The sequence below is a fragment of the Quercus lobata genome, chromosome 11, assembly GCF_001633185.2.
Source record: "Quercus lobata isolate SW786 chromosome 11, ValleyOak3.0 Primary Assembly, whole genome shotgun sequence".
Taxonomy (NCBI): domain Eukaryota; kingdom Viridiplantae; phylum Streptophyta; class Magnoliopsida; order Fagales; family Fagaceae; genus Quercus; species Quercus lobata.
In genome coordinates, this window is record NC_044914.1 from 20,256,375 (window position 1) to 20,277,944 (window position 21,570).

Sequence of the window (21,570 nt, forward strand, 5' to 3'; positions counted from 1 at the left end):
CTTTTGGCAATTTGTCACAAAAAGGGGGGAGTACATATGGATGGAGATAGGGGGAGATTTTGTGTTTTTGGAGCTTTAGATTGTATCTAGGTGCTTCATGATGTATTTATTTTTTGGCTCATGATGTATTTATCTTGATGTATTTATTTTTATGTGATGTATATGTTAGGGGGAGACATTATGTTTTTTATTTTTGTTTCTTGTTTCACATTGTGCTACATTTGCTATTGATTTATATTATGAGGTTATTCATGATATATGTCTTTTATTTTATATTTTGTGAAATCAAGAATTTATTTTTGTTTTACTTGTATTTTCCACACATGTATTTATGTGTTTTTTGAAGTGTTTCAGGAATATACAGGTTGATTCAATCGTGTTGCTGTCTACACTTGCAATTGATAGATAGTAATTAGATTGAATTATTTTTGGTTGGGCAATTTTATTGTAATGGGCTGTTTTTTGTAACTTTGAGCATTTTTGTTATATTTTTTGTTTTGTCACGGAATGCTAAAGGGGGAGTTTGTTACGTTCTAAGGATTTAGGATCTAAATGTTTTAGAAATTCAATATGTAATGTTGGCAAACCATGATCAAAACTTAGAGTCTAGGTTTAGGCTGCTCAAAGTATGTTTATTGTAAAGTTAGAATCGAGTAATTGCAGAAAATTACTGTTCACTTTTTGCAAGGCTCGATCGATCGAACCTTGTGCAGAATGTTTTTGTGCAGAATTTTCCAACTCAGCCCAAGCCTATATGACGTGTAGGGTTTTATGTTTTGCCTTAAGTATAAAAGAAAAAACCCTAGCCACGGTTTTATGTTGTTGTTTATGTTGTGTGTGTGAATCTCTTGTGAGATCTAGAGATATTTACTTTCATACACACTTAGGGTTATCAAGATCAAGATTGATGTTGAGAGCTTGGTGATCACTTTAGTTGCTGCATAAAGAGCTTAAAGAAAAACACAAGTGGGAGTACTTATGGTTGTTGTGAATTCAAGAAAGAAGTAGTCTGTGGACTCAGAGCTATCACGTGGTCGTGGTAGTAAGTTTTCTATTCGAGGTAGTAATAGAATGTTAGTGGTCTAAGTCGCTATTGTAAAACTTCAATTATTTCATAGTGGATCTGTTTTACCTTAAGGATAGCTAGGTTAAATCCTCCCTAGGATTTTTACCAGTTTGGTTTTCCTGGGTTATCATATCGTTGTGTTCTTTATTTTCCGCATTGTTTACTTGATATGATTTACTTGTGTTAACCTAAATCTGAATAATTTACCTAAGTAATCACTTGGCTAATTAACTAGGTTAAACAAATTGTGTTTTAAGGGGTCTAAAAACGTACGCTATTGCTAATAGAATAAGAAAGCCCCCCAAAACCCAAAACATGACTCATTACCAAAAAAAAGAAGAAGCAAACTAAGCTACTTTTTATCAAAAAACACACTCTATTTATATTTTTTTTTTCTTCTCTTTTTAGGAAAATAATATTAATAACATTTAACAAATTTCGTGCATTGCACGAGTTACACGCTAGTAAGCTATAAAGTATAAAGTACATCTACACGGGGATGACTTTTAAATTGGTCTCATAACTATAGAAATTTGCAATTTACATTCTCAAGTAGGACATTGATGTCAATATATCCTTTCCATCATGCTTGGACACAAATTCATTGTTAATCCACCTACAAAAAAAAAAAAAAAACATTATTTTTATCCATAAATAAATAAATAAATAAAACATAAAAAGATATAAAATAATTACAAAAAATACATTAAAAAAGAAAAGAAAAAAGAGAGAGTTCCTCCCTCAATACAGACGAATGTTAATGGTTTCCAACTTCCTAATGACACCTACATCAACATTCAACAATATATATCCAACCTAAAGACCACGCACATCCCAAGTTCATCACATCTCTAGTCAAAACATTTCAACATATATACCCAATCAATTTTTTTTTTTTTTTTGGTAATTTGATACTTACAATAAGAGAGGGGAGATTTGAATCTTAGATTTTGCCACACTAGGAGTATTGGCCAATTGAATTATAAGACTCTTAACAAATAACATTTATTTGTCTCTTCCTTTTTTATTGTACATTAAGATTCTAGACTCAGAATTTTCTATCCTTGATATGAAACATTAAATTACATAATGAAAAATATAAATCAAACTTAAATTTAAATTAAAATTAAGATTCCAATCCTTAACATCCTCAATTATCCAATAAATATATAAAACACAAATGTAAAGAACTACTTAATTAATATTTGAAATAAATTGAAAGGCAACTTTAAAGTATTATTTGTATTTCTTCCTTTGTTGCTTCATAGTAGTCATTGAATAATCCTTTTATTTTTTATTATTTTCCTTGATTACAAATGTTGGTGTAAGTTGTACATTGCTTTCAACATCAACTTTTTGAAACTTTGTACAATCACCATCTTGTTCACTTGATAAGTTGTCACATTCATTTGAAATACCACTAATGTAAGCTTGTCAATAGAATAGGTTGAGAAATCTATTACAACATATAGAAGTGAAATATCAAATTTGTAATTTTGATATATTAAAAAAAATATACTTTTGTCATTTTATCATGTAGAATTCCCATCCATATTTGAGATTATAGTCATTTAAACTAAACAATTAAACCAAACATAAAACCAAGTTTGAGATAACAAAGAAACTTAAATATGCAATCACATTCCAATTTCAAATTCTTTCTAAAAGCAGATTACCAATAAATATGCAAGAAACAATATATAATAAAGGATGAGATGGTAAATAACTGGCTTTTCTTATCTTTTTGTCGTATTAAGAGTTTTACACAGATTAGGATCCTTAGTTCCAAATAACCCAGATAACAAAATGCCAAATACCTATCTACAAAACAATAAAATCCAATTTTCAGCCAACATTCAAGAAACATTAATAGAATAGAACAGATTAGATAAACCAACTGCAACTGGAAAAGAACTACAAATGCAGAGAAAAAAAGTACAACAAAAGCATTCAGAACATAAAAATCATCCAAGTCACAGTTAGGAATGGCTAAACACTTGAGGGTCTTTTGGTAGTTTGTTTGTTAAATGTGAAAAAAAAAAAAAAATAGAAGTTAACTTAATTATTTTTAAAGATGTTAATTATTTAATTTAATTTTTAAAAGCTAGTTTTGGATTTTTTTTTTTTTAAATAGAGACAAAAAAGGCAAAAAAAAATTGCTTTTGTTTCACTCTTTTTGAGATGGGCTTAAGACATACTTTTTGAATTTTCTCAACCAAAAAAAAAAAAAAAAAAGAATTCGAAATGGACTTAAAATTAAGGTAAATCATATCTATTTGTTAGTTGTTTTCAATTATGTTTCCCCTTTTTAACAGGAAAAAAAGTGTTGTGAGAATTTTTTTTTGGGAGGTTAAAGGAAAGAGGAGAGAAAATATGACACATAAAATTTTACGTGGTTCAGCAATATGCCTACATTCATAGGAGGCGATAGAAAGAAAGTTTTACTATAATTTGGAGATTACAATAATAACTCGAAGGCATTCTCACAAACCCAAACTACAAATACACTCCTAGTTCTCACTCTCAAATATGTAAAGAACACCACTATATTTAGCCAAGAGTTTTAGGAAACTTTTACTCTCTTTCTTTTAATTAAGAGTCTTAGGAAACTTCTACTCTCTTTCTTTTGTTGCTTACACACATAGGAAGCACCTTTACTTTTTAGCACCTAAGGTTTGGTAACGTTTTTATTTTTTATTTTCAAAAACTTGTTTTTGGGAATAGAAAGAAAAAAAAACAATTTTCTTGTATTTTTGAAATCAAAAACATGCTTGGTTAGTTGAAAAAAAGAGAGTTTTTTGAAGAAAAAAAATAGAAAGTTTGTTTAGTAAATTTGATGCTGCTAAAACAAAATTATATACTTTTTACAAAAGGCAAATGGAAATTATTATCCAAATATGAAATGTAGCGCATATTGTGATTACATATTTATAAAGAAGCTATATGTTATATAGCTTATACTCTATTTGCTTAAAGCTATATGGTATAGTATGCAAGAGAAGAGATGATAGATAGAAAAAAAAAAAATACTGAAATTTGTTGTTATTACAATTTGAACTCTACTACAAACTCATTAAATTGGATGAATTCACTAAATCAGGTGCGTGTTTTCATTGGTTTTTGAAAATTAGAAATTGAAAACAATCTTTTGCTTGTTTTCAATTTTCTTCATAAATTGAGTTTTGAGAATCGTTTTTGTTTTCCATCCATTTTGAGTTTCTAAACAAGTTTTTTAATCTCAAAAAAAGAAAATTGCTTTTGAAAACAAAAAATAAGGGGAAAAAGAAAATTACCAGACATACCCAAGCTTCGCACTGTGTTTCCTACACCTTGCCCACTTCTGCCTCTCTTGCTCACCCTCTGTTTATAGCAAAAGAATTCAGCCGAAGTTGTAATTTTAGTACATGAAACTTGCTTAGTCGTTTGAATTCGGCTTGCATATGAGGGCACAAGTCTTGCGTGTGCAACTTAGCAAATCAAGCCAGAAAACTAGGATGTTGTTGAAAGGAAATTCATAACAAAAACTAAGGCTGTGTTTGGTTCGTGTAAAAGCATTTCCGGAAAATATTCCATTTTCCGGAAAGGAAAATGTTTTCATGTGTTTGGTTGCATTTCAAAAAATTTTCTGGAAAATATTTTCTGGTGTTTGGAAAAGAAGAAGGAAAAGACAAACCCAGGAAAAAAATCATCAACGATCGCGATCCGAGATCGCGATCGACGCTTCGCGAGATCGTGCCGTCGATCGCGATCTCGATCTCTCGAAGCGTCGATCGCGGTCGTCGAACTGGAGCTCGCGAGATCGGCATAGACTGGAGCTCGGAGTTTGCCGGCGATCGTTGGACTGACTGGAATGTTTCTTCTCCTCTCGTGCGCGCGCGCTCTCTCTCTCTCTCTCTTTTTCCGAAAATACTTTGAAGGAAAAATGGAAGTGTAAAATGATTTCCGTGGTCAAAGGCATTTTTTCCCGGTCAACAGATTTCAATTTCCGGTAAATAGAATTTTCTGGACCAACGAAAAAGCCTCATTTCCGGAAAAGCATTTCCGGGAGTGATTTTCACCCAAGCGCCCTAATGGTCCAAGACTTTCATTCAGTCAATGCATTTATCACACAAAAAAGTAAGTCTGTGTGTGCGTGACAATATGACATAACTATCCAATGGAGGAGCCGAAGACCAAAAACACCCACCTCTTCTAGCTCCACCACAATCATCATCATCATCATTCTGCTTGAAACCGACCCCCAAATTTTTTTTTCTACCCTTTTTGCTCTGCATGCATGGGTTGCTTCTCATTCTCATTCTCATTCTTCTTTATGTGCTGCGTTTTCCTTCCAAGTTTCACTTTCTCGGCCTCCGTTTCCACCCACACAATCAGCCCCGATTTCACAGCCTCCAACTTCGAATTCATCAACACCAGTGGCGCTTTCTTACGCTCTCAAAATGGTACTTTCAAAGCCACAATTCGATGCCAGTCCACCCTCCTCAAATATTACTTCTCAATCGTCCAAAGTGCCACCAAAATCATAATCTGGTCAGCCAACCACGACAGACCCATGTCAAGCTCTGACAAGTTGTCACTAACTGTTAACGGCCTCACGGTCACAAACCAAACTGGTCAAACACTCTGGTCAACCCCGCAATTCAATTCTGATATTTCTGCTCTGCAGCTTTCAGAGACAGGAAATCTCGTTTTAGTTGATGCAGGAAACAATACGTTGTGGGAGAGTTTTGATCATCCAACGGACACTATTGTCATGGGACAGAGAATTCCTATTGGAAAATCATTGCAAAGCGCTGTGACAGACGAGGACATGTCGGTGGGTGATTATCGACTTGAAGTTACTGACAGGGATGTGGTGCTGCAATGGAATAAGATGAATTATTGGGAAATGTCCATGGATCCAAAGGCTGTCAGGAACTGTAACAAGGCCGTATCGTTGATGGTGATGAATGGTACAGGTTTGTATTTGCTAGCAAGTGATAATTCCACGGTTGTTCAAGTAGCTTTGAATGGTTCAGCAAGTTTTAGGAGTGGTAAGTTGGGTTTCGATGGCAGATTTAGCATCGTCAGAAGCTGGATAGACGAATGGGAGGAAGAATTTTTAGGACCATTTGAGGATTGTGATCTTCCTCTCTATTGTAAAGAAATTGGATTGTGCACTCTGGGTGGAATTTGTTCTTGTTTACCAGAATTCAGTTATCAAACCAATGGTGATTGCATGCCAGTGAATAGATCGCTTTCTCTGCCTTCAGCTTGTACTGCGGCTAGAAATGGCAGTCAATTGAATTCCTCTATTTCCTATCTAAAATTCGGCCCTGGTATGGACTATTTTGCTAATAATTTCAGGGAACCCGTGAAAAATAATGTAACGTTGTCGGTTTGCCAAGATTTATGCTCTCAAAGTTGTTCTTGTCTGGGTTTTTTCCATGAAATTTCTTCTGGTTCTTGTTATCTTCTTGAAAACCATTTAGGTTCTTTCATTTGGACAGGCCAAAGTACGGACCGTTTGGGTTATATTAAAGTTTTGGTTGGTTCTTCTCATGGAAACTCATTTGGGTCTAACATAAATCAGAAACAAAACTCATCAGTCGCAGGTTTGGTACTATTACCTTTAACAGGATTCTTAATACTAATAGTGTTTGTAATCATTGCAATCCTTTGGTTAAGGAAAAAGCGGCTTTCTAAAACCAAAACTGTAAAACTAGGCCAGAGTAACTCGTTATTATCTGCAGACCTAGAGATGATCTCCATCCCAGGCTTACCAAGAAGGTTTGATTATGAAGAGTTAGCAGCTGCTACTGAGAACTTCAAGAACAAGATTGGTCATGGTGGCTTCGGTACTGTATACAAAGGAACTCTGACAGACCAAACTATTGTGGCAGTGAAGAAGATTACAAGTTCGGGAGTCCAAGGGAAGAAGGAGTTTTATTCTGAGATTTCAATAATTGGGAACATCCGCCATGTCAATTTGGTTAGATTGACAGGTTTTTGTGCACAAGGGAAGCAGCGCTTTCTTGTTCTTGAGTATATGAACAGAGGCTCATTGGACAGTACACTCTTTGGTGATGGTCCTGTTTTACAATGGGGAGAGAGAGTGGAAATAGCACTTGGAACAGCTAGGGGACTTGCTTACTTGCATAGCGAATGTGAGCAAAGGATCATCCACTGTGATGTGAAGCCAGAGAACATTCTCTTGCATGACAATTTACATGTAAAAATCTCCGATTTTGGGATTTCGAAGCTCACAAGTCGTGAAAAATCCACTTTTTTTACTACAATGAGAGGAACTCAAGGTTATCTCGCACCGGAGTGGTTGACAAGTTCAGCAATTTCTAACAAGGTTGATGTATATAGTTATGGCCTATGAAGCACGGGTGCGTTTCGAGACTCGGGTGCGGGTGTGGGACTCGGCAATTTTTGAAAAAGTAGGGTGCGGGTGCGGCGGGACTCGGCGATTAAAAAATTATTAAAAATATTTTTATTTATATTTTCTATATATTTTTACTATTAAAATATTCTTAAAAAACACATTAATATACTTGATTCACAAAACAAAGAAAGAATAAGGCAAGAAACGCATCTGAGGCCAGAATTTCGGCCTCTCCGGCGATTTTCACGGCCGATTTCGGCCGATTCCGGCCTGTTTCGGCCGTATCGGTCGCCGGCCGATATGGCCGATACGGACCGAGTCGAGATCCGCCACGTGGCGCGACGTGGCGCGACGCGGCACGACGCGGGACGGACGCGCGGTCTGCGGCGTCCCTCCCGTGTCGCCGCGTCCCGCCGCGTCGGACGCGGGTGCGCCGGCCTGGGAGCCGCGTCCGTGCATCCTTAGTTATGGGATGGTTTTACTGGAGATTGTAAGGGGCAAAAGGAATTGCACATTACAAAGATATAGCCACATTACCGAAAATGATATCGAAGGAAATGGCGTATCCTCATACTCTTCTGGCTCGGAACTAAGACTAATATATTTCCCTCTAATTGCATTAGAAATGCATGTGCGAAGAAGATATTTGGAGCTTGCAGATCCAAGGTTAGAGGGAGGAGTGTCAAGTGAAGAGATTGAGAAGCTAGTGCGGATTGCCTTGTGTTGTTTGCACCAAGAACCAGCACTGCGGCCGACTATGGCTAAAGTTGTTGGCATGTTGGAAGGTGGATTGGCTTTGAGCGAGCCGAGGGTCAAGTCACTAAATTTCTTGCGAGCCTACGGCCAGAGATTCACTGAAACAACAACAATGCAAGGGCCTACTTCGAATGGTGCTGCAATTGCTACATATAACTCATTGTCTTAATCTCTTCACAACAGCTCTCAGGTCCCAGGTAATGCTCCAAAGATTGTCTATATTACTTGCCAGATAAAATTGGCTTAAGGGTATCTATGTATTTAGCTTTTTGGCTAGTTTTATTAGACTCTCAGTATTTTCATTTTATCTGCTAATGCTGCTTGCAATTTTCCTCTGGCAATTGTAAGTACGCCAGTTTCGGTTCTCCTTTGCTTTGATATTGGGAGCCCATGTGTGTGACTCAGACTTTTCATGGTCAGTTTTATCCCATTTTGATATGAAATTTTGGTATTATGCTCTGGTTGACATATGACAGTTCCGATTGCATCATATAGAGCTGCATGTCTAACCAAAATAAAAATATTATGAAGATATTAACTAATGTTGCTTCCAAATTTTGTTCTCAAATATTAGTGAGCTTGACTTCTGGCGCTCCATCGCTTGGAACTTTTTAATAGAACTTTGGTGCCTCGGTGTAAGCGGTGTAACTATGTAACAACTAACAAGTGATAAACTGATAATAACGTAGAATGAAAGTTGTGATTTTAGAACCGAAACTTTGGCTGATATCAATGTGCTTGAGAACATGGATCATTATCTGCTTATTTGAAATAATTAAAAGAATATTTCCAGAATATCAATTGTAATTTTATCAAAAAGAATATCAATTGCTACTTGTAAAGTTGTAAGGCAACTTATTTATTTTAGGACTTTTATATGTTTATATTGTACTTGCAATGTAAACCAAAAATTTTTCTTTATTTTAAAATAAACTAATCGCTAACCTCTGCGATGCACGAGAAAATCTTATGAAAATATAGTTTATACATTAAAATTTTTTAATTTCACATGAACTATAATAGTTTTAATAATATTTGAAAAATAAAATAAAAAGTGAAAACTCAAGCCAATTCAAGATGAACCACTGCAATAACAAAGGCAGTCCTCTCATTCATTCTTGCAAGCCAATAGCAACTGCAAGAGTTATTATGAGGGCATTCCATCGGATAGTCTTGACCCAAGTATGCTCCTCCTTTATTTTCATCCTATACATCAGCAATTTGAAGTGAGTTTTTAGCAAGTGGTATCAAGTAAAAATCATGTTTGCACAAAACCTAAATAGACATCAACAATTTTACCAAGTTTTTTGCTAACTTCATAATAATTATGGAACACCTTGCAAGCTTTAATCACTGTTGGCGCATCATTGATGTTGAAGTTTAGACATGTTCTGCATGTGGTATTAAGTTTTAGGGTTTTATAGATGTGGCAGCCAAATGATACATGGAAAGTCTTTTATCACATAATAATGATGTAGCAATCAATATATAAATATACTGTGTGAAACAACATTTAAAAAGAACAAACTAAATTTGATAAAATGGTTTTCATATGAATAAAGCTTTATAAAGCTTGAGTATAGTTCCCTCTTATTTCCAAAAGTTTCCACATAATTCATCCAACAAAGTCCACAACTCTTCCTAGACCTTACCAAACCTAGAAGAAAAGAACGAAAGAAAACTTTAAATCAAATAATCATTCAAAGGAACAACTGCAAACAACCATGAAAAATTTATTACTTGAGTTTTAGTTCATTGAAATTGAACATTTACATGTTTCCTACCATAAGGTTTTAGATTCTGACTCCAATTCCAAATGCCATGTCGCTTAATGTAAACTTGTAATCTGTCAGCTACTCATCTTTTTCAGGAAACCATCACCTCTTCACAAAGGCATTATCCTAGCATGCTAAGCCTTCACCATCCCTGTTAAACTCTATCCCAAACAACTATATAAAGATGCTTGAATCCCAAACATACTAAATAAAAATCCAAAACTTATCCCTACACTTTCTTAATAACCAAACCAAAATTATTATTAAAACAAAAAATACAAACTTGCACATAATGATACAAAAAGAAAGAGAGTGTTTATAAGAAAAATTAGATAATACCCAATTGTGATAATCAGAGTCCACTGGCAACCCATGTAAAAAATACTTGTAGTCAATAACAATGCAATGTAATCTGCTATATAGATTAAAATCATTCACCCAAAAAAATAATAAAAAAATGCGAAATGGGAAGGGACATAGATAATAAATTTGAACATCTCAATAAATCCTATGAAAATTTCAAAGTAATCTGACTTTCAAATGAAAATTTTTTACACCACACATCAAGGAATTTAGTATTTTGAACAATATTGAGTCAAGATTTGTTTCAATGCACAAAATAGTCCATCAGATTTGTGTAGATCCAAATCATCAAATTTAAATGGGATTAATTCTAAAACTATTAACATCAAATGGAGGAGAAAAGAGAACTTCATGAGAATGAAGATAAACTCACTCTTCTATGTTTTGCGCATCACAAGCAATTCTAAAAACGATGCACACATCTTTAATTCTCATTTCACCTTTGCTGTTAGACATAGAAAAATAGAAGGAAAATGTTTAAATTAAACACTTCAACAAATTAAAATAAATAAATATATAGAATAGATTAAAAACCATATTTTCTATGGAAGGTAAGGTAAATTTAAAAACACAAACTGGTCAAGTTTCAGATTCTTCCTAAAAACATATTACCAATATTGATGTAGCAAGATTAGTAGAGATCGTCACTGATATCAATGGAAAAATAGTTCCTTAAATCTTAACTGTTAGATTCTAAGGATTTAGGATTTAATGTATTAGAACTTCAATGTGTAATGTTGGTAAACCATGATCAAAATTTAGAGTCTAGAATTAGGCTGCTCAAAGTATGTTTATTGTAAAGTTGGAATAAAGTAATTGCAGAAAATTACTGTACACATTGTGCAAGGCTCAATCGATCAAAAATTAGACTCGATCAATTGAAGCTCATGCAGATTGTTTTTTTGCAGATTTTTCCAACTCAGCTCAAGCCCATATGACTTGTAGGGTTTTATATTTTGCCTTAAGTATAAAAGAAAAAAATCCTAGCCATGTTTTATTGTTGTTGTTTATGCTGTGTGTATGAATCTCTTGTGAGATCTAGAGGTGTTTGCCTTCATACATACTTAGGGTTATCAAGATCAAGATTGATATTGAGAATTTGGTATTGTTTCAGTTGCTGCATAAAGAGCTTAAAGAAAAACACAAGTGGGAGTACTTGTGGTTGCTGTGAATCCAAGAAAGAAGTAGTCTGTGGACTCGGAGTTGTCACGTGGTAGTGGTAGTAAGTTTTCTACTCGAGGTAGCAATAGGATGTTAGTGGTCTAAGTCACTATTATAAAACTTCAATTCTTTTATAGTGGATTTGTTTTACTTTGAGGATAGCTAGGTTAAATCCTCCTCAGGTTTTTTGCCAGTTTGGTTTTCCTGAGTTATCATATCGTTGTGTTCTTTATTTTCAGCACTGTTTCAATGATATGATTTATTTGCATTAACCTAGATCTGTATAATTTACCTAAGTTAATCACTTTGCTAAATAACTAGATTAATCTGTTTGCGTGTAAGGGGTCTAAAAATGTACAAGTGGTATCAGAGCGGGTTAGCTCTAGTATTTAGATCCTTTGATCTAAGAGTTGATCCTTGACCCCTGTTGTCATGGAACACGGTTACTCTCTTGTGATCCCACCCCACTTTGATGGGAACAACTATGCCTATATGAAAGCATTCCTGAAATCTATTGATGAGAGAGTTTGGAATTCCGTTGAATATGGATGGGAGAAGCCCACTACTCTAGTTAGTGAGTGGCACACTTCTCAGAAAGAAGCAGTCACTTTTAATTGCAAAGTCATGAATGCTATTTTTAATACTGTTTCTATTGAGGAATTCAAGAGAATCTCTAATGTAGAGGTTGCTCATACTGCATAGAGTATTCTCCAAACTATGTATGAAGGCACGAAGGCAGTTAAGATTAACAAACTATAGCAGTTAAGATTAACAAATTGCACCAGTTAACTACTAGATTTGAGAGTATTAGAATGTCTGATAATGAATGTTTTGATGAATTCTATGCTAAATTGAATGATATTGTTAACTCTGCTTATAATTTGGGTGAAATCTATGATCAACCTAAGATTGTTAGGAAGATACTTAGATCTTTGACTGAGGATTTTAGACCCAAAGTGATTACCATCACTGAAAGTGAGGATGTGGACTTCATCCCTGTTGATGAACTTGTAGGACTTTTCAGTCCTATGAGTTAAACCTACCTAAGACAAACAAATTCAAATCAATGGCTCTTAAGTCTGTTGATGATGTTGATGGGAATGGATTTGATGATGAGCTTTCTGCTACAGAGATTATATATCTTGCCAAGAACTTTAGAAACTTTCTTAGGAATAATAACAGAAGAGCAAGAGGTAAAAAAAATGCTGAACCTAGAAATTTTAGGAGGAATGAACTCACTAAGGTGAATAATACTGAAAAACCTAAAGAGAAAATAGGTTAAACCTTTAATAATTTTATGGGTCAACAATGTTTTGGTTGTCAAGAGTATGGTCATGTGAAATCAGAATGTCCTACATTCTTGAGATCAAAGGGTAAGGCTATGGCTGTAACCCTTAGTAATGATGAAGTATCTGATAATGAGTCTGATAGTGATGAGAATGAAAACTTCATTGTTTTCACAAATACTGCTATAGTTGATGAAAGTGTTGTGGTTAATGAGAACCCTTCTGATGGGGAACTCTTTGAGAATGCTGATTTGTAAGAAGCCTGATATTGTTCCGAATCAGTAAGGTGGATGATCTGACTTTGGTGGGCTATTGAAGTGATTGAAGGCCTACAAAAAAGCAAGCACAGTCAAAGAAGAGACCGGAGGAGACCGGCCAAACCCCCTTCGATGTAGAAGTTAGTCCCACAGGAATGTAATTCCAAGTATTTGGGAGTCAAGTCTCAGAAAAGTTCTTACCTTTCTCGAGTTCAGACTGGTCCTTTATATAGGGATCCTAGGGACGGTTATTTGTCCAAATAACCTCCCCAAGATTTGTGGAAGCCAACAACTCCGGAGTTAACTTCCTCAACGACTATTAGAATTGTAACCGCTAATGGAAGTTAACTTATTTGATGGATTCATGGCGATATTTATGGGTTTAACAACCGCTACAGAGAGTCAAAAGTCTTCCAAGTGTTGCATATTCGTCCATCTGGTGAAGGACTGTTTGGTCGTCCATGGACATCTGAAGGTCGTCCATGGACGACCTTCATGAACGACTTTATCGTCTATGGGAGACTTCACCGATCAAGAGTAGTATTGTTGTCCATGGAAACTTTTACTTCTTCTGGGGTGATGGTCGAACTTGCTCAATTGGCTCTGGACGACACATTTGGACGAATTGGAGTTTGGCTAATTTTCTGCTTCCCTATCAGTTACCCCTTTGTTCAAAGGGTCGTCCAGGATATTATTGTGATTTTAATAAAATTTTACTTTTCGTGAGCCACGTGTCGCGAGGTTATTGGTTGGCCAGTCGTGTTGAACCCATTTCCCAAAGGAATCGCCAAGTGTCAATTTTTGAATGGTGAACGTCGCTTCAGTGACCCAGCTGCTGGGGCCTATAAATAGTGCATTCTCATTCATGCCCCTTACTTTCCTCTCATTTTCCCCTCTGCCATCTCGTCCAAGAGCCTCGTCTAGCCCTCGTCCTAGTTCTATCAAGTATTTCTTCTTTCTTTTTAGGTTTTCATCTTAAATATGTCTTCGTCTAGTAGTATATAGAGAGGGAGATAGACGAGTATCAGGACGTTTCTTCTGGGAGTGAGGGTAGTGAGGATAGTGTAGATAGCTCGTCCTGTAGTGATTCCTCAGACGAGCATTACTCGTTTGGGGTTCCTGGCATTCCCTTACAGGAATTCCAGGAACTACAACGTAGGATGGCTTCTGGATCTGGGGCTAGCTCGTCCAGACAGCCATCTAGCCCTCCTCAAGACGAGGAAGAGGACGAGGAAGATATCATTTATAGTTGTGCCCCAGAGGTAGCATCCACCTTAGATGCTGCCAAGTTAAAAACTCTTGTAGATAGATACCAAATTCCTAAAGAGCTTAACCCTCGTCTACCCAAGGCTGGAGAATGGTGTTGTTCTCCTTCCTCTAGTTTAGGGGTATATACTTCTTACCTTTTAGCTGGCCTTAGGTTTCCTCTAAATCCCTTCTATAGAGACTTCTTCTAAAGGTTGGGTATTGGACCTAACCAGCTCAACCCCAATGGTTGGAGGACGATAGTTGCCATGCAAGTGTTATGGCGTGAGGCACTGGAAGGGAACCGTCCAATAACGGTGGACGAGTTCCTTTACTGTTATAAGCCCTCGGAGATAAAGAAATCTGCTAGTTTTTACCAGTTCTCGTCCAGGGGCTCTTATTACAGTTTAATTAAGGGCTGTAGCTTGTCTGACTGGCTTTGGAAAAAAGAATTTTTTATTATTTCTGGAAATTGGGCTGGGGACCCAGCTGATGTGGGTAGTCCCCCTTTCTGACCTTTTACCAGCCCTCTAGGTCGTCTTCGTCCTGAGGATATGTTTTCTTTCCATTTTATTTCTTTTCTCCTTACTTTTTTTTCAATCTTTCAATCGTCTAACTCTTTCTCTTTGTTGATGCAGCTGTCGTTCGTCCACGCTTGGACAAATTTTACCTGGACCAGATAGACGTGGTTCGTGCCTTCCCTGGGAGGACTTTCCACGATTTGGTTACTCTCAATCGTCTAGCAGCTTCGGGACTTGGCCCAGTGCCTACTGCAAAAAACCTTAGTCACGAGGAGACTACTCGTCGAAGTAAGTATCGTCCACTTCATTTCATTTCCCTTTCTTTTTTTTTTTTTTTTTGATTGGCTTTCCTCGTTGCAGGAATAACTACAATGAGGGAAAACAAGGAGAAGTCAGTGACTAGTGGGGACGAGGATGTTGTTGCGCCTCCGTCTGTCAAAGTGGCTTCCGTCCAGGCTGGGAAGAGGAAGTCTAAGCCAATATCCAATGCTGTGGACTTGGACGACCTCCCAAGTCGTTGAGACCCTAAGAAGCAAAAGTCTGCTAAGACTTCCCTTCTCAAGGTCCCCAAGTTTGTACCTCCAACAATGAACTTGGACGAACCTTTGGTGGATGTGGAGCCTGTCCAAACAGTCTATCCCGTCCAGAGCGATCCTCCCCCTCCACCCAAAGCTTCTCGCAAGCCTAGCTCGTCCGAGCCCTCTGATCGTCCTTCCAATTTGGTTCTGGAAGAGGGTTATGCATGGAGGATGTTCAAAGGGATTGTCACTGAGCGTGAAGTTAACGAATGTTACAACATGTCAGTGAAGGAATTTGAACGTTCTGGCATCCATGACCTTTTCAAGGTAAGTCTTTCCTTCGTCCTTGTGTGTAAAAATTTTATCTTGAATAGAATGTCTAACTCCCTTTCGTCCAAATGCAGGCTATGTCAAAATTTTATACAGCAACCTGCCAAGCTAAGGAACTTGCTACAGAGGCTAAGACGGCTAAGGACAAGGCCAAGGAGCTAAACAATGAGGTTTTGCTCAAGAAGGGGGAGGTCATTAGGTTGACTGATGATTTTAATCGTCTACAAGGAAGCGAAACGAAGCTGAAGAATGAGGTGGAAGAGCTTAAAGCTGATAACTTAAAGAAGGATACCCGCATCGTCCATCTCGAAGGACAAGTTTCAGAGTTTGCCTCGTCCTTGGAGAAGGCACGTGAGGAAGCTATTGCGGCCTTTAAGAAGTCTGACGAGTATAAGAATCATCTAGACAGCCATTATGTAGCTGGCTATGAAGACTTCCGTGTTGATGCTATGGAGGCATATCCTGACTTGGACTTCAACTCCTTCAAGCTTCCCCTTGCTACAGAGAGTTCCTTGTTGCAGACGAGTTCCGAGGACGTCAACATAATGGACAATGCTAATATTGAAGTCACTCAGGACGACCCCAAGGCTAGTTTGCCCAAATGATTTGCAATTTCCTTGGAAAATTTGTTTTACTTTTATCTGGAAGTGCCCGTTGTTTTGGGGTTTGTTTTTTTTTTTTTTTTTTTATTCCAGTTTATATAAGTACAATTGTCTCGTCCAAGATTGTGGACGAGTTTTATATACAGTTTCATTTTCACAACTTAAGGGGTTTTTGGACGTGGGTCATCCACCCTTCTTTAAATTTTATGAAAAAAAATGAATACTTCTATTTTCACCTTCCATTGTGTTTGAATACATATATTTCCAGCTTTATGTATGAAATTTTTATTTTCATCAGTTATATCATTTGAGACTATGTGGTTCGTCCACCCAGGAATTTAGTTTGCCTCGTCTTGAGTATGGGGGTGAATTTTTTATTACATCACCAAGATAGAGCAAATTGATTCCTTTCAGCTTATGTATAGTTCGTCTATGAATGACTTCCTTTTTGATTAGATTTTATTCATCATTCAAACTTATGGACGATCATTTTGTCATCCTTGATTAGACTTCCTAGCGATTTCTCGTCCAATGCAATGGATTGTTAAGCAGGTTTTGAAGTCTTTGTTCGTCCGTGTCTTGGACGGACACTTCTCGGATTTCATCTCGTCTTGAGCTTTAGACGGATATACCCTTAACTTAGGTTTCATCTCGTCTTATGCTTTGGACGGATGTACCTTTGCTTCATTTTTAGCTCAGGTTTCATCTCGTCTCATGCTTTGGACGGATGTACCTTGTTTCATTTTTCCTTTTGAGGAAAGCTTATGGACGATATATCCTTGCGTCCAAGGATTTCATTCGTCCATGCTTATCTTTCTTTTTTGTGGATCAATCTAAATGAACATACAAAGGATTCCAATAATATACTTGAAAACACATCATATATATATTTGAAAATCCAAACTTATGTAAACATTCGTCCACAGGCAGGGCACATGCTCGTGAGCTAGTGCCTTATTGAATTAAAAATACAAACCAACTCATCCATGAATAGCACAAAAGTGAAAACACTAATGTACTTTCTAGGGGATTATTAAAATACTTAAAACACACAATAGTAGTAAACACTTCTTCTCGTCCAGGTATCTTGTCCAAGGACACTTTTGTCAAGAGTCAGTACTTATTGATGGTATTTCCTTAGGTGCTCAACATTCCAAGGGTGTTCCAGCCTCTGCCCATCCAAAGTTTCCAAATAATAGGATCCTTGCCTCTTGTAGTTGATAACCCTATAAGGTCCTTCCCAATTTGGCCTAAGTTTCCCGTAGGCCGGGTTTCTTGTTGCCAAGGTAACCCTCTTCAGGACGAGATCCCCGATGCTAACGCTTAGGCTTCACCATGGCATCATATTGTCTTGCCATGAGATTTTTGTACCTCGCTGTCCTCTGTTCTGCATCCATCTTGACTTCGTCCATAAGGTCAAGGTTAAGACGGAGCTGTTCTTCGTTTTCTTCAGCTTGATACTCCTTCACCCTGTGACTCGTCATGTGTACTTCTGCTGGTATAACTGCCTCACTTCCATAGGCTAGTTCAAAAGGAGTTTCCCCTGTTGGAGTTCTCACTGTCGTTCTATAAGCCCATAAAACACCTGGTAACTCATCCGGCCATACCCCCTTTACCCCTTCGAGCCAAGTCTTGATGATCTTCAACAAGGATCAGTTTGCTACTTCTGCCTGGCCATTGGCCTGTGGGTGGGAGGGTGAGGAGTAATGGTTCTTCATTCCAAACTGTTCACAAAATTCCCTGAAAGATGTGTTGTCAAACTGTCGTCCATTGTCAGACACTAGTACTCTAGGTACCCCGAATCTGCATACAATGTTCTTCCAGAAGAAGTTCTTGACATTCTGCTGCGTAATTTTTGCTAAGGGTTCGGCTTCCACCCATTTTGTGAAGTAATCTATTCCTACCACAAGAAACTTCATTTGCCGAGTTCCAGTTGGAAAGGGCCCCAAAATGTCCAGTCCCCATTGCCTGAAAGGCCAAGGGGCCATCATTGGCGTGAGATACTCTGCTGGCTGTCTGGGAATGTTGCTGAAGCGTTGACATTGATCACATACTTTGACATATGCCTTAGCATCAGCTTGGATGGTTGGCCAATAGAATCCGTTATGGATGACTTTATGGACGAGTGATCTGGCTCCCGAATGGTTACCACATGCTCCTTCATGAACTTCCCTCAACATGTAGTTTGCCTCGTCTGGAGCCAAACATCTTAAGAGAGGCTGGGAAAAACCTTTTTTGTATAACACTTCGTCCATAAGTATGTACCTGGCTGATTTGACCTTGAGCTTCCTAGCTTCGTCCTTCTCTTCTGGAAGTCTTCCGTCCTTCGGGTATGACATTATTGGGGTCATCCAATTTTCGTCACCCTTTATCTGCAGCATCTCTGGAAGGTCTATACTTGGCATGTACTGTACTGCATCCAACTCGTCCACTGCTTCATTCGTAGACGCTTCTTTTGCCAGATTATTTGCTTCCACATTCTCTTCCCTTGGGATTTGAATGAAATCAGCTTTTTTGAATTTCTTTACAAGGCGCACTACCTTCTTTAGATATTTCTTCATTCTGTCTTCCTTGGCTTCACATGTTCCATTTACTTGGCCTATGACCAACTGAAAGTCTCCCAAGACAAGTATTGAGTCTGCTTCTACAGACTTAGCCAACTCCAACCCCTTTAAAATGGCTTCATTCTCCACTTCATTATTAGTAGCCTGGTATTGCAAACGAGCCTTGTACTTTAACTTGTCTCCTTCTGGCGACTGCAAAACAACTCCAATTCCTCCAGCATACAATGTAGACGATCCATCTACATGGACGACCCATTTTTTATTGTACTCTCCTTCCCCAAGATCCTCATAACTCGGAGTGAACTCTGCAATGAAATCTGCTAGGGCTTGAGCCTTTATTGCATTTCTTGGTTGGTATCGAATGTCGAATTCACTAAGTTCCACCACTCACTGAATCAGCCGTCCTGCGGCTTCCAGCTTGTTCATTGCCTTCTTGAGCAGATGGTCCGTCACGACGTTGATGACATGAACTTGGAAGTAATGTCTTAACTTCCTAGAAGCTGTTATCAGTGCAAAAGCCAATTTTTCTATAAGCGGATACCTTCCCTCTGCTCCTCTAAGTGCTCGGCTAGTGTAGTACACAGGTTTTTGTATTTTCCCTTCCTTTCTAATTAAAGCTGAACTTACGGTGTGTGGGGACACCGCTAAGTATAGGTACAGCTCTTCTCCTTGCACGGACGGACTTAATAATGGAGCTGTAGTGAGATAGTCCTTCAGGTCTTGGAAGGCCTTCTGACATTCGTCCGTCCATTCGAATGCCTTCTTGAGGACTTCGAAGAAAGGTAAACATTTTTCTGTAACTTTCGAAACAAACCTGTTCAAAGCGGCAACTCATCCAGTGAGGGATTGGACTTCCTTGATATTCTTCGGTGGCTCCATGTCCAATATGGCTTGGATCTTGTCTGGATTCGCCTCGATTCCTCTTTGCGAAACCATGAACCCCAGAAACTTTCCCGACGATACTCCGAATGCACACTTACTTGGGTTCAATTTCATCTTTTATCGCCTAAGTGTTTCAAAGGTTTCCTGTAGGTCTTCCAAATGGCTTCCCTCGTCTATGCTTTTCACAAGCATGTCATCGACATAAACCTCTACATTCCGTTCTATCTGTGGACGAAACATGTGATTTACCAACCTTTGATAAGTTGCCCCTACGTTCTTCAAACCGAAGGGCATCACTTTGTAGCAAAACAAGCCTTGGCTAGTAATGAAGGAAGTCTTTTCCTGATCAGCTTCATCCATCTTGATCTGATTATATCCTGAGAAGGCGTCTGTAAAGCTCAGCAACTGATGGCCAGCCGTAGAGTCCACCAATTGATCAATGCGTGGCAAAGGATAACTATCCTTGGGACAAGCCTTGTTCAAGTTAGTGAAATCTTCGCACATTCTCCACTTGCCATTTGCTTTTTTCACCATCACAACATTGGCTAACCAATCCGGGTAATAGACTTCCTTAATGAACTGTGTCGTGGTCAGTTTCTGGACCTCTTCCTTGATTGCCTTATCTCGCTCAGGGGCGAACACCCTCTTCTTCTGAAGAGCAGGCTTAAAAAAGGGGTACACATTCAATCGATGAGTGATTACACTTGGGTCGATTCCCGGCATGTCGTCATGGCTCCATGCAAAAACATCGATACTCTTTCTCAGGAATTGGATGAGGTCTTTTCTTGCCTTCTCCTTCATACCTGTTCCAATTCTGGTGAATTTCTCGGGATCATCTTCTTGCAAAAGAACATTTTCCAATACTTCTGTGGGCTCTACAACAACCCTTCTTTCCTCAATGCTCATTGTCTGCACCTGTTCGTCCAAAGCCATCATGGCTAAATAGCATTCTCTAGCTGCCAACTGATCTCCTTGTGCTTGCCCTATCCCGTACTCAGTAGGGAATTTGACTGATAGATGGTAGGTAGACGTTATCGCCTTCCAACTATTCAGATTTGGTCTTCCAATAATGGCATTGTATGAAGACGAACAGTCAACCACGAGGAAATTGACTTCCCTAGTTATCTGCTGTGGGTATGACCCTACCACTACTGGTAATGTAACGGTGCCTACGGGCTGCACCTTCATTCCTCCGAACCCTATCAACGGTGAGCAAACTGGACGAAGTTGATCCCGTCCAAGCCTCATCTGTTGGAAGGCAGGGTAGTACAATATGTCTGTTGAGCTTCCATTGTCAACTAACACTCTCCTGGTTGTATAATCTGCAATAAGCAGAGTAATGACAATCGCATTGTCATGTGGGTGATGGATCCTCTCAGCATCTTCATCGGTGAAGGAAATGGCTGGCTCGTCCATTGATCTCGTCCTTGGTGATCGTCCAGAGAGCTGGACGTTTTGCACCACTTTGAGATACGTCTTCTTCAACTTAGAAGATTGCCCCATCGAGTTTCCTCCAACGATAATCCTTATCTCTCCTAGTGGGGGCCAGGACGATTCCTCTATTTTTCCTTTCAACTTCTCATCTCTATGATCCCTTCCAACGAAGTGCCTCAGCTTTCCTTGTCTAATAAGATTCTCAATCTGCTGTTTCAGGTCATAACATTCATCCGTGTCATGCCCATGGTCCCTGTGGAAGCGACAATATTTACTCTTATTGCGCTTATTGGGATCTCCCTTCATCTTCTCTGGCCATTTTAGGGAAGGGTCGTCTTTGATTTGCATAAGCATCTGATCAAGTGGAGCGTTCAGGGGCGTATAGTTCTAGCTTCTTCCCGAAGGACCCGTCTTCCTGTTATCTCGTTCCTTCTTATCTT

General features: G+C 38.2%; 4 protein-coding genes across 4 annotated transcripts; 2 read left to right on the forward strand and 2 right to left on the reverse strand.

The window, feature by feature from the left end:
• The first annotated feature begins 5,342 nt into the window (after positions 1–5,342).
• Positions 5,343–7,433, forward strand: LOC115966549 (G-type lectin S-receptor-like serine/threonine-protein kinase At5g35370). Its single transcript, XM_031085762.1, has one exon. It carries the CDS (start codon positions 5,343–5,345, stop codon positions 7,431–7,433), a length of 2,091 nt encoding a protein of 696 aa, XP_030941622.1.
• Positions 7,434–7,908: 475 nt separating this feature from the next.
• LOC115966550 (G-type lectin S-receptor-like serine/threonine-protein kinase At5g35370) lies at positions 7,909–8,361 on the forward strand. The gene has a single exon (XM_031085763.1). The coding sequence runs from the start codon at positions 7,909–7,911 to the stop codon at positions 8,359–8,361; it is 453 nt and encodes a 150-aa protein (XP_030941623.1).
• Positions 8,362–17,902: 9,541 nt separating this feature from the next.
• On the reverse strand, positions 17,903–19,553 carry LOC115966552. The gene is made up of 4 exons (XM_031085764.1): positions 19,442–19,553; positions 19,206–19,314; positions 18,861–19,160; positions 17,903–18,737 (listed from the first exon to the last, which is right to left on the reverse strand). The coding sequence occupies exons 1-4, from the start codon at positions 19,551–19,553 to the stop codon at positions 17,903–17,905; spliced, it is 1,356 nt and encodes a 451-aa protein (XP_030941624.1).
• Positions 19,554–19,813: 260 nt separating this feature from the next.
• Positions 19,814–21,436, reverse strand: LOC115966553. Its single transcript, XM_031085765.1, has one exon. It carries the CDS (start codon positions 21,434–21,436, stop codon positions 19,814–19,816), a length of 1,623 nt encoding a protein of 540 aa, XP_030941625.1.
• Positions 21,437–21,570: the final 134 nt, after the last annotated feature.